We start from the raw sequence: 13,130 nt of genomic DNA, 5'->3' as shown, positions 1-13,130 counted from the left end.
TTTTACTTATGGTGCCAAATACAAAAAGGTTTAAAATGATGTCAGTTGTAGAATATAAATATCTAAGAAAGTTAATACTATAAATATGTCAGACCAGAGTTTCAAGTTTGTCAAATTGCAAAAATTAGTTCATACTTATTCACTGACTCATTCACTAGTACTTCCAGTTTCTCCAGATTGATGTGCACATGGAACATGTTTCTTTAAGCTTTTATATAAGCAATATTGGGTTTTTAAAGTGATAAACCTCATAAGTAATGCTAGAATAGCTACTATATAAATCACTATTTCATGTGGTAATATGGCCATGTTTACGACATGTAACAAAAATTACAACCAGCGCAACACAGAGACAACACCAGGAAGCCTGCTCAAGATCTGAAAGGGGTGTTTGGAATGTTTATTTTGAATCATACAATGCCCTTGTTCATTGCTATTTTCTCATGTTATTTTACAGTACTTTTTACAACCATCTCTCTGTCGACAATTATTTAAACAAGGTATCATTTGTGAAGAAAAACAGTCATTAACTCAAACACTGACCCAGTGAGTGAAGTGGTGGCGGGTAGCAGGATCACAAAGGTTACATTGACTGCTGATTCAAGTCACCGAACTTGGAAGTAGTAGTTTCAGTGTGTAAACAAATAATGAAAAAGTTCAAGCAGATACAATGGTTTTGTTCACTACCCATTGATCTGGTAGTCTACGTGATTTTTTTGGGAGGATTTAAAACCAGTAACAGACTCCTTCAATATATATATTTCACCCCTTTAATGCAGTTATCTATCAGTCAGTTTTGTGTTTTGAAAGTCTGAAAAAAAAAAAAAGGCTGTTGGAGAAGAAAAGGGACAAGTCAGTGCATGGCAGTGATCATCCTATTTAATGGAGGAAGCCATTTATCAAGACCATTCAGGATCAAAACATTTAGAATAAGGGAAATTTATAGTGCATATTTTGGAATTGCACTACATGAAACTGGGTTTACAAATACTCTTTGGTGCATGAAAATGTGCAGGTTAGACCAACTTCACATTAGAATCTCAAACAATTATGAATTTGTTAGATTCTTACTGTAAGACAGTGGAAACAACCTTTTCAATAAAGAGAGAAAGAATGTTTGAGAAACCTTAATCGGTAAGAAGTCTTCACTTGGTGCTTTAATGTATTTCAGCATACTTCCTGAAGGTGCCTTGTTGATTTTTTTTTTTTAACTCTACTGTGCATGTATGTTCTATACATGTACTCTTTGCATACTATACCACTTAATGATATTCAAATCTTTCCAGCAGCAGTAATTTCACATATAAAAATAAATTAAAATTCTCTTGTTCAGAAGTTTAGTAACAATAGTGTATATTTTAATTGGCTTATCCTCTCAGGTGAAAGCCCAAAGCTGGAATCTGTCCGCCGAGTTGCAGGGGACCATAGAGGGGTTCTCGTAGCGAGCACTGAGGCACAGCTTCCGCCCGCGGTTATAAAACAGCTGATTCTACAGAGCCAAAGAGGAGCACACGGAGAGACGATTGGCAATATCTTACTGCAATCCAATAAAAGCAAACACTAAGAAATTTATAGCAAGAAATACCAGAAAAATATAACTCTTCATAATGTCACAAAACACAAAGAAAAGCTGCACACAAACACTGACTGATCTATGTTTCAGACTTGTATATTGGTAAGCGAGGGATAAGTTTCTGTTGTTCATTCCTGTGCTACCTCAGATAACCATGCCCTGACACGTTATTAAATGTAAGAGTTTATTACCATTTTTTTCAGGACAAGAGGACTATACAATGCTACAATGCTTTAGGCCATTCAGAACTCATTAGAGTGGCGCTTAAGCACAGATTAAACAGCATGGCTAGCCGCAGGGGAGAAGGATTAGTAAATATGTGGCAGCTCTTAAAGTTTCATTACCTCCTGGAGTTCCCATTTCTGTTCTTGTCCAGTGAAGGAGCTGTGGCCTTTATACTGACAATCCTGGAGTTTTACTGGCCCATCAGCTGCATGCAGGCAAAGCTCCTTCTGAATGTTGTGTCGTATTTCCTGGTGAGTTGAGTACTCAAAATACTGTTTTGAGAGGAAGAGTAAGGAAAAAAATGTTATTTTAAAAAAAGTTGTCCATTTCATATGTTGCATGCAATGTATAAGTTTTAAAATCGGCATGAAGTAGTTCTCATTTTTGTGCTTGTCTTCTACCGTTGGGAGGCACCACAGTGGATCCTCTGAGCTGCACATTTTGATTTTGGCACAAGGTTTTATGCTAGACACAACCCTCCCATTTCCGATATGGCTTTTTTTTTTTTTTTACCATTTTTATCTAAACACTAACAATGCCCTGCAACCCTAGTGGCTGGGTGTGGGGTATTAACTAGGAAGCGAACCATGGCCTTTTAATGGCAGACAACAAGCCTACCACTGAGCCACAAACACCCAATGAAGTTCACATGAAATCCTCAAATTCACTAACTTAAAATGCACTTTTCTTGTTCTTACAAGAAAAAAAGTGTGTTAGAGGGCAGATAAATATAAAAATGTTGTATAGGGACTATAGGACTATATGCTGGTAAGAGTTAAAAGGTCCTACCTGGTTGCCTCCTAAGCCATGGCATGGGTACATAATTAGCACCTTGCCTCCTTCATTGTTTTCTCCTGCATCCAGACACATGTCTTTTCCTGTATTCTTTATCTAGAGGAAAGTGTGTACATAGTCAGAAACTAAAAGACATCGAGATGGGGTAGATAGAGGCAGGAGTTTCGTGAAAAAATAAATTGAAAAGGGAGAGGGCCATCAGGGCAGTAAGATCCAAGCTGTTAAAACATGGAACCGAGCTTTCTCCAAGACCCTCTGCAGGAAGAGATGCATTGCGGGAAACCACAGTGGCCAGACACAACATTCTGTGGTCTGGAGTATTGGAACGAGGAAAAAGACAAAGAGAGAGAAAAAGACCGAAGGAAGAGTTGAGAGCCAAATGTAAGGGGGGCAGGGGGAGTGAGTGTGAGTGTGTGTGTGAGAGAGAGAGAGAGAGAGAGAGAGAGAGAGAAAGTGTGTGTGTGTGTGTGTGTGTGTGCGTGTGTGTGTGTGTGAGTGTGTGTGTGAGAGAGAGAGAGAGAGAGAGAGAAAACGAGAATGGGCTGAAGTAAGGTAATAATGGAAATAACGAGAGAAAATGAGACCCACCACTGTGTACACATGCACATACTCATATGTGAGCACACTCACTTACCGCACCAAACTGTAGTGGGTTGAGATCAGGCAGGAAGACCTCTGGGTATACGTTCTTTAAATACCAGGAGAAGCTCTTACACTGGAGCCTCTCACGGAGTTCCAAGCGTTTGGATACATCTCCAAATGATCTCTGTGGAGCCAAACCCAGACTGTCATTAATAGATGTTAATAAAGGTGAAGTGAAAGACTAATTTTTGAAGCAGCTTTGAAATCAAAAGGAGACCATCCCATACAATTTTCCCCAGGCCATGCAGGAACTGGTTTTAGGCAGTTTACCCTCCCTTCAGTTTAGACTAGCAGCAGGTCTTGGCTAGATTTTGAAAGTCTGCTGATGGTGTTAGTGGTTTGCACTATAATAGAGCAGCAATCTTGGATTCAAGTTGAGAGCCTGGCAAGATGCCTTTAAAATCGTCTCAAGAGTGCAAAATGATCAAGCATTTTCTTCCGCCAAATATGTGACCACAAATCTTGATAATATGACAGCGCAACCATCTAGTTGTAGAAGATGATGAATATCCGGAGTACATCTAGTATTGTCTTTAGGCTGTGCCCATCTAAACCATGACTACTTACAACCTGAACAAACTCTCAGTGGAACCTTCTTGGACATGTAGAGAACATTCATCATTCCAAAGAGGCCTCGCTGTGCAACTATAAAAGTGTGGTGTGTTAAGTGTGGTCCAATGAACATTATATAGGAAACCCTACATCTGTTCTTATACGGTCTAGGAACAGATCTGTGAATGATATTCATGTGAAAGATGTGAAAGATCTTTAATAAGACAAGCACTGCCTTAAAACTCCTTCAGTTTAAAAACTGGTATAAAGTGAACACACAGTATGAAACAAAAGAAAAAAGGATACTAAGAGCATGAACGTCTAGGAATAACTTTATTTGTTCCTCCTCTTTTCAATTTATTCAACACAGATGCTATGACCATCTTTTGGACACATGATTAATCATAGATTTTATTTAATTAAATTACGTTCATGGTGGTTCAATGAAAATCATATTCAGTTTCGGATTTGTCTTAATATAGGTCTGGAAAATACCAAATCCACAAATGCTTAGCTTGGCCAGTATGAGTTAAGTGTCAGGTTACACAAACCAGTCCCTGACAGTCTCAGCCAGGCAAGCTATGTAATTTCTATACATAACACATATAGCCTAATACAGTATATAATCAAGCACATCAATGTTTTTTCTGCCAAAAAGAACAACTTGTGTCTGCGGTAGGTTAAAACCAAACAATGGAACTCCTTTGTCACAAAGCACATTCATCCATCTATCAGCCTGGTCATTAATGAAATCTAGCTTAAAAAATTTTAAAAGTATTGACTGCTCCTGGGAGTGGAAGTTAACTCTCTACTATTGTGCAAGACAGCTAGAAGCAGAATTTAATTGCATAGAATCCTTGCATTACCTCTTTGGATATCTGCGCTGCCTGCTGGTTCCTGCGGTAAAAGATCTCCTTGTAGTTGTCCATCCAGACCTCAGCCAGCCTCACCTGATTACGGGCAATCACTTGCGTGCCCTTAGGGAAGGTGTGAGGGCTTTTGGTGCGAAACACATGGCCCACAATGGAGCAGGGAATGATCTCCAACTGACCCCCACACTGCCAGACCTTAAAATATGGAATCAAAAAGGGCAAACATATGCAGATTATTTTATATACTTCTGTGTGTGCTGTATAACCAAATAAGAAAACCTGGTTTTTGGTGACACTCAGAAAATGTGTTAAATATTATTACAATTTAATAACGACCGGTATTTTTGAAGCAAAACATGTGAAAGCAAATTGGATTTAAAAAAAATTTGAAATAAAATAACCACCTTAGAAAAACAAAGAAAAAGTATTTTTTTAAAGATGGCTAATAGTAAAGCAACAATAAAATAAAACATTGCAGATAATCCTTTTGCAAATAAGAAATGCATGTGCACTGAGGTGAACTTAATTCTAACCCAAATCCAAGACTGAGAAAACCAGGAAAAAAATGTAGCTCTTTTTTTTCCACTGCCTGAAGTTTTTGGGTTAGTTTCAGGTATTGTTGTGTGGTTTTTAAATAGAGTTGGATGAAGATTTTGCTGTGACCTGGCAACCCTGTCCAGAACATTAAATTGTTATGCTTTGAGTCATTACTTAATGAAGACAGAAGGCCATGACTCACTATATCTATGTCTTTATTTTACTTTTTGCACATGTACCCATACACACACACACACACACACACACATTATATACATCACACACTAAGCTAGTGATTTATTTTTTATAGAAAACTAATAACTATACAATAGACATTCACTTTTCAAATAAGTTATTTATTTATTTATGCATTCATACTTCGACTTTTTTATGTTAGAGTCATGGTGGTCTAGATCCAATGCTGGAAATACAGGGAATGGGGCAGGAACACACCCTACACATGGCCAGTCCACCAAATGGCACCATGCATACATACAGTACATTCACACATTTATAGTCACTAAGTATAAATATTATTCATGTATGAATTTGTTTATTTAAATGATTTAAATTATTTCTTACCCTGAAGGACATTTCAATATTCTCTCCTCCCCAGATCTCCATCTCCTCATCATAGCTCCCAATGTGAAAGAAATACTCTTTAGAGATGGAGAACAGTCCTCCAGCAAATGCTGGGGTTCTGTGCAGTGCAGGGGGGGAAAATAACGTCATTTACATAACTAGGTTTGTATTTAAATCTAAGCAAATAGAACTGAAGGACATTTTATTTTTTTTACAATACTTTCCTTCAGTTTTGGTTTACTTATAATATCTCGTATGTTTAATCCTTGTGCTGTGCCTTACTTGATGGGGTAGGTCTCATCTTTGCGCCGCTTTTTCTCATGATCGGGCAAACTTTCCCAGCCGAAGGACAGGCCCCAGTCGAAGTTGCCTCGATTGTGATTTTGCCCATATGGAGAAGGCTTCATGAACTCAAATGTGTTCAGGTCTATAGTGGTGATGTCTGGACTCACTACTGCTGTGTAGTTCTCTGCTATTCGAGCCAGCAAAGGTTCCAGCCAACCATGAAAACATTCACCTGTATTCATGAGAAGAGAGTCCCACTGTGACAGAGGTCGGAACCGAGTGTTTCAAGGATGTTCAAGAAGTGTGGCAAAAGAGGTGTGGGTAAAAACCAAACTATGCCAAGAACAACAGTGTAGAGTTGCATGCTTGAAAGGCACTGGTGCATTGGAAAATCTCTATGTAAATAGTGTGTGAAACCACACTGAATAACAACAATTTTTATGAGCTTAACCAGTATGACACAGAGGCACACACTTTCCAGGGAGGACCATCATTAATGCCACCATGCTCGGTTTGCTAGAGAAACGGTAACTGGGTACAAGGTGTGTGAGTGCAAAAAACCCAAACTTATGATGACTTAGTATTTTTCTGACTTACAGTGAGCATCCAAGAAAGTAAGGGTGTCTCCAGCAGCTACAGAGGCTCCCAGCAGCCGTGCAGTAATGAGGCCTTTCCTTTCAAGTTGGCGCACCACACGTACAATGTGAAGCTGCTTTAGATACTCATTCAGCTCATCCTTTAGCCGTTCTACAGAAATTTGTTAATGATTAGAACAAGGTCAAGGTATTCACTTACTTATATACACAGGATCATATTTAAGAGACAGAATCTAAGCTATGCCATGTAAAACACTATAGTAAAGTCCATGAATAATCGAAAGTTGGTCATTTTGCTGATTGGCCTCTGAACGACGACAAAGTGAATTTTAAATAAAAATATATATTTTAAGAGCAAAGTGCAAAAACATCAAAGAGTTTTTATTTGAGTGATTTCTCAATATGAAAAGAACACTATGCACTATATAGGGATATATGTGTCACAGACCACCATAAATAGAAACCTACACCAGAATGGCCTCAATTACCCTGGGCCTGTAGGGTACTAGTATAAAAATATTATTAAAAAAATTAACATGTACAAGAGAGATTGAATAAGAAAGATGTACAGAAAATGCCCTGCCAGTAATTCTAAGAATATTGCCATGCATGGCTGCAAGCTGAACTGACTGACTTTCTTTAATGATGATAAATTTAGTACAGAAGATTATTCTCTGCTTTGTCCCATCCAAATACCTCAATAATGGTCAATTGTCCCCTTTTTTGGAAAAAGAATGACCACAATATCAAAGTTACACTGGGTTTAAATATGCTGATACTTTATAATAATACAATTATGATGAATACAAAGGAGTATTTGAATGGATAATTGCTGCAGTGATTAATAAGTTTCAGCTAGTGACTAACCGATGCAGTGAATCACTTCTCATTTCTTAAACAAGCAATTCTGTAGTAGGGGAAAAGATGTTGCTGTAGTTCAGAAGGGTAAAATTATTGGCCTGCATCAAGCAAAGAAAACAACTAAAGAAATTGCTGAAATGACTATAACTGGGTTAAGAACCTTCTAATACAATAAATCCTTGAAGTAAAGTGCTGAACCATCAATTTCATGGAAGAAATATGGTAAGGGAAAAACAAGGATGACCGTAACTGGAGATCACTTAAACATTTGAAGTTGCATTGTTTAAAAACTAACAGTAAAAATCACAGCTATGTTAAATATTAATAGACAATTTCCACAAACGCAAAAAACAAACAAAAAAAAGAACTTACATACTTTAGTCTAAATAGCTTGTGGCAATAAATAAAAAAAAAAAAACACTTGTTAGTGAGTCTAATCAGAAAAAAAGGCTTTAGTTTGCAAGGGAGCATGAACACTTTGGACCAATGGAAAAAGGTCCTGTGATCTCATGAGTCCAGACTGACCCCATTCCAAAGCGATGGGAGCATCAGAGAGCATTCCAAGATACTACACTCCATGGTCAAAGAAAACGCCACTGTTAGCATTTAAATAAGCAAATACTTTCAGATACCAGGACAATGGGTGTGTCAGGGTAAGACGGGAATCACATAAAGCGATGCACTTATAATGCATAGTGCCTACTGTACAAGTTTCTGGAGGAAGTGTTAGTTGCTTCAGTTGGACAGGTCTAGACTTAGCAATGTTATATGGCAATAAATTAAGTCGGCTGACTACCTGAATGTACAGAATTCCCATGTTATTTCATCTTTGCATTTTGTTCTTCTCTTTTGGCACAGACATATTCCGGGATGATAATACCAAGTTTCATCTAGCTCATATTGTAAAAAATTGGGTACAGTACAGAAACAGTCTTAGACTGAAACTAAGCCAGTTAGATTATGCAAATACAGCAGTCCTTCTATAATGAACATTACACAACTTACACAAAGGAAAATAGACCAATGAGTTAGAAATGAGTGCAGAAGCACTGACAGTTTTTAAATAAAGCCCAACTGTGTGATAATTTCCTGTAAGCTTAGGATCTGTTACACGACTTCATTTTATGTGCCTTCCCAAACACCCTGGACAGATACTGCAAGATCACAAGGAGCTATGCTTGCTACTCTAAAGTCTGCTACAGTATAAGACATTGGTACAAGGATCCAGCCAGACCATCCTGTTCTGCTTTAGCAGTTTGGCTAGAATGCTTCAAAGTGGGCCACCTGACTGACTTAATTTCAGTTAAACACATGGGTGGTCCTGCAGTCCTAAAAGCTGAAGGGCTTTTACCGTCTGTGCTGGCATCATCGACAAGGATGATCTCTCTGAGAAGAAGGGCAGGAGAGGTGTGGAGCACACTGTAGACAGTCCGCAGCAATGTGCTCCACGCCTCGTTATGGAACACGATGATCACGCTCGTGGTCGGCAAGGGTGGGCAGCGCCGAAACGTCTGTTCTATGCATCTAGAGAGAAAAATAGAGAGAAATAGTTGGAATGATCCTTGCAGAGATAGACCAAGACAAATGCATGTCATTCCTCCTAAATTAGTGTGTACATCCATTAGATGAATACATCCATGAAATTTCCGTACTTCACTAGATGACTGAAAAAAAAAAGAACAATAAAATTGGGCTTGGTACAGTCTAAATTGCCTAGTCAAACTAATAAGAACAAGAACAGCCTTGCTTAATTAGCCAGACATAGTTTAACATCTTCCTTCTTTCCTCTTTTCCCTTCAATCAACCGCCTGCACTAGGCAGACATGGTGAAGCAATGTCTCAGGAAAAAGTCTGTGGTTTTTCAGAGCAGCAGCCAAATATAAATAGCGTGCTTGGCTTTTAGCCTCAGTGTGTGCTAGAAATTGAAATATGCATGCTATCAGTTCTGCTTAATGGTGGTCCTTTTGTTCATTATGTTTTCTGGAATTTGGTCATTTTGCTTAAAGACCACCATACACCATTCCTTAATTTAAGCACTAGATGGCACTATATTTTCCAATTAGTAAACGTTTCCCACAATTTTAGAGCAAGGTTTGGATTATTTTAGGTTTTACTATATTTATACAAAAGGCTACCAGAAACAGTTCCTATTAATGATCTCGTGCCAATCTTTTTATAGTCAGGATCACATTATAGTGTGATCTTTGCTAAAACCAGAAAAATATCTTTGCTTAGGTAAATATTGTTACATAATAAAAGGCAAAGTGTCTACGTACTCTGGCGGCCTTGTATCAGGGCCGAGGTCTCGACTGAGTGAGATACGATCACTAGCATACAGGTTAAAGCAATGTTTCTCCTCGCCTTTCTCCTTTTCTTTCTGCTCAGCTGGGCCAAGGTTCTCCGTATGGAAGGGTTTCCCCGAGGCACCCGGGGCACTGGGATTTTGTGGGGGCCGTTCCAGCACAGGCCTCAGCTCCGCGGCTGTGTAGTAACCAGGCAGACAGGGCTGGTTGCTCCTACTCTCCTGCTGCCTCACTGGGGCTCGAATCTGCATCTTTGGCATGGCATCCCTAAAGTTATTCACAGCCCCCATTACCATGCCCAGCATGGTGTCCCGTTTCTCAACAATCCCTTTTAGCCAGGGATCCTCCTGTGGGCTCTGACTGACCACCTCTCTTTGCATCAGGAACAAAAATGTGACAAACACTAGCGCCACAATGGCAACCTTCCATGGATGCAACGGCCTGCGTAGCAGTCTGCGGATCAAAGTCATTCTTCTGCGGTGGGAATGAATAGTGGTGTATGTGCGTGTACTTGTACAGTGTTGCAAACAGTGATTCACCTGACACAAGATGTGAGTAACATCACTAACTCCTAAACCTGTGAAAGATTAAAAAAAAAAAAAAAACGTCAGTGACAAAATTCATTTGCATGCACAATTCACAAAGTTTATACGTATAAAACCATTACATTTTAAAGAAAGCTCAGTTGCAATTACTTATGAATATAAGTTTGGAAAGGGAAAAACTTTGAGGCATTTTTCTCAGTTTCAACATCTAAGTTACCCAAAATAAACATTTTCATTGACATTTCAGATGTTTTTAGGATGGCTGGGAAACTATTCTCAATGAGAGAAATGTGTTTTTATGTCTTTTTATACATTCTCCAGGAAATTACTGCTGAGGTTTCGCTCCTACCAAACTGTAACATGGTACCTATAAGAACTATATATACCCCAATTATACTCTCCCATGAATCCCATGAAAGTTCTCAGCATTCCATACACTTTTCAGTAATGTCGGTCATAACTATATGAACTGGAGAAAACAAATGGGGAAGGAATAGATCTATATTATATACATATATATTTCCCTCATTAATTTTATCCCACAAATTTCCAAGTTCTTAGCAATCCATACACTTTTCAATGTTGTCGATCATGCTTTACAAAAAAAAAAGGAAGACTTTTAAAACGGCGGTGAATGACGTAAAGACATCCAACATATAACTGTTAATGTTAAATCCCAGTTATTTAGACCACACAAAATGACTTTGAAAAAATGATAGAAAATTGCAATCTTACCCAGTCTATAACATACGATATGCCAGTTAAAACATATAATCCAGGTCTCATGGAGACAGGTGAGATTTTATTCCAAGCAGAAACTTGTAATAAAGTTACGACTAAATCAGAATCATTTCAGTATTTTGTTACACCAGACCATATAACGACGCAAAAAATGACTCCACGTGCGAAAGCCTGGTTTGTATTTAAGTGTCCGTGTTTGATCAGAGGCGTTCTCATGGAGGTTCATCCGGAATCGTTTAAAAAGCTCCGGTTTCTGTCCAAACAGAATTCCAGCCGTCTCAGACCCTGAAGGGAACAGCCACGTAACGAAAGACAGCGCGTCTATCTGAGGAATCTCGACACTCTACTTCCGCGTGTGGAATCCAGGTGTGCTTGTCAGGTAAGATGAGCGGAGGCAAGTCTTTAGCGCGCATGCGCAGAGGCCACCTATACAACCGCTCCACGCCAAGGATACAGAAAGGAGCGTACAATGGATGTCCCCTCAGTGGGAGCACCCCAGAGACAAGGCAAAGTGCACTGCGGTGTCTCTATTTCTCAGAAACTTAACACCTAACACTTGTTCCTTTTTTGTTTTGTTTTGTTTTGTTTAAGGGGAAATGGGTGCTGCAACAAATATTAGAATTTGCGTCAAATAGTCTATTCGGGTATGCTTGTAATGTAATGCCAAATCTGACCTATGTACTATAATATAGTTGCATTATATCTGATCGAAATGTGTGTATAATTTTAAAAGTAATAGGTAGGAGTGAATTTAAATGCGCATAAAAAGCAAACAAGTGTAAACTGCTTAAATTCCGCCACATTAGATACTCAACTCAAAGCGGGTGTGTCCATAAACAGGATGCTATTGCATTGTGTTAGTGGTTATTTAATAAGCCCCGGAGCACTATTTGGTTTGGGACGTAGCCCGGGGATCCTGTAAAGTTAACCGGCTTCGCGCGAGCCCCTCGCTCTCAAACGGTTGCTGGGATACAGCGAGCGGAGGAACGCGCGCGAACTGCTTCCAAATAGAAGCAAGACTTTTACTTCAAAACAGTGCAAACTTGACAATGTTACTAGTAATAACGTCTTAGTCCGATAGAAAGCACGTCAGTGTTTGCTACACAGTAACGTTTAACATCAAACAAGCAACTGATCAAACTTACCCCACGTGTGTGAGAGAGAGCTTGGTTTGTGTTTAACTGCTCGTGTTTGACCGCCGGCGGTCTCACGGAGGTTCATCCGGATTCCTTTAGAGATTATCAAGATCAGTGACAACCCCTATATCTGACAGTGACGACAAAGGGATACCAAAAGTAATACTTTATTCTTACCATTGATGCCTATATTTTATTTTGAAGTTTAGAAAGAAAAAAAAAAAAAACTTACCATCGCACTCGTAAAAGAAAAAAAATACTTTAGTTAATCCATGTTATTTGAGACAGAGAGGACAGGACAAACAGCAGCAGCGATGGCCATGCGAGACAGAAAAAGCGGTGTGTCAGTGGCTGTTCAGCTCTTTAGACGGACCTGCCAAGAAGGGGCACCAGCTTCAGCTCCAGCAGACTTCCCCCTCTGTCCTTCCTTACTGGCACCTCACTGAGCAAGCAAAGTGGAGCTGCAGCTCCTGCACAATCAGGATTGAAGTAAAATCTAGCCTAACCATTCTGCATCTGGGAACACATCTGCCTTGTTATTATTTCTATATTTTTATTTAAATTGATTAATTTTATTCCCTGCAATAACACCAGAACTAACATTACTCATGCATAACTCTGAAGTCCCTGCAGAGGGTTTTCCTCAAATACAACAAAGGGTGTTTTTTCCACATCGAAGAGCTAAGGCTTGAATAGGACAGAGGAGAGAGGATGTCTTGAGAAAGAAAACAAAAGGGCTCAGTCTCCCTGACAGTGAAAAGACAAGCGGACTGAAAGTTCAGACAGTCTCCTATAGCCTAATTTAATCCCTGCTCACAGGAGGTTAAATAAAATTACAAATTAAACAAGGACGGTGTTTTAATTTTTGCTGTAGTACAGAAATAA

General features: G+C 39.1%; 1 protein-coding gene across 2 annotated transcripts; it reads right to left on the bottom strand.

The window, feature by feature from the left end:
• Positions 1 to 379: 379 nt before the first annotated feature.
• galnt3 (UDP-N-acetyl-alpha-D-galactosamine:polypeptide N-acetylgalactosaminyltransferase 3 (GalNAc-T3)) lies at positions 380 to 12,705 on the bottom strand. Of its 2 annotated transcripts, XM_053497400.1 has the most exons (12): positions 12,478 to 12,705; positions 12,255 to 12,375; positions 9,797 to 10,400; positions 8,872 to 9,044; positions 6,661 to 6,810; positions 6,061 to 6,295; positions 5,779 to 5,896; positions 4,654 to 4,854; positions 3,228 to 3,359; positions 2,588 to 2,689; positions 1,918 to 2,070; positions 380 to 1,489 (listed from the first exon to the last, which is right to left on the bottom strand). In XM_053497400.1, the coding sequence occupies exons 2-12, from the start codon at positions 12,328 to 12,330 to the stop codon at positions 1,376 to 1,378; spliced, it is 2,058 nt and encodes a 685-aa protein (XP_053353375.1). In that variant the 5' UTR covers positions 12,331 to 12,375; positions 12,478 to 12,705; the 3' UTR covers positions 380 to 1,375. The 2 variants fall into 2 exon arrangements, with proteins under 2 accessions (XP_053353375.1, XP_053353376.1); XM_053497401.1 differs by lacking the exons at positions 12,255 to 12,375; positions 12,478 to 12,705 and adding an exon at positions 11,104 to 11,460.
• Between the last annotated feature and the right edge of the window lie 425 nt (positions 12,706 to 13,130).

The sequence above is a fragment of the Clarias gariepinus genome, chromosome 5, assembly GCF_024256425.1.
Source record: "Clarias gariepinus isolate MV-2021 ecotype Netherlands chromosome 5, CGAR_prim_01v2, whole genome shotgun sequence".
NCBI lineage: Eukaryota > Metazoa > Chordata > Actinopteri > Siluriformes > Clariidae > Clarias > Clarias gariepinus.
The sequence above is the reverse complement of the archived record's forward strand: the minus strand, read 5'-3'. Positions and strand labels throughout refer to the sequence as shown.

Excerpts from the sequence above, each read along its gene's own strand:
- galnt3 (XM_053497400.1), bottom strand. The coding sequence starts at position 12,330 with ATGAACCTCCGTGAGACCGCCGGCGGTCAAACACGAGCAGTTAAACAC. Across the intron at positions 10,401-12,254 it reads CTCTCTCTCACACACGTGGG|GTTTAGGAGTTAGTGATGTT; the intron begins GTAAGTTTGATC and ends AATCTTTCACAG. Across the intron at positions 4,855-5,778 it reads ATATTGAAATGTCCTTCAGG|GTCTGGCAGTGTGGGGGTCA; the intron begins GTAAGAAATAAT and ends CCATATTTTAAG.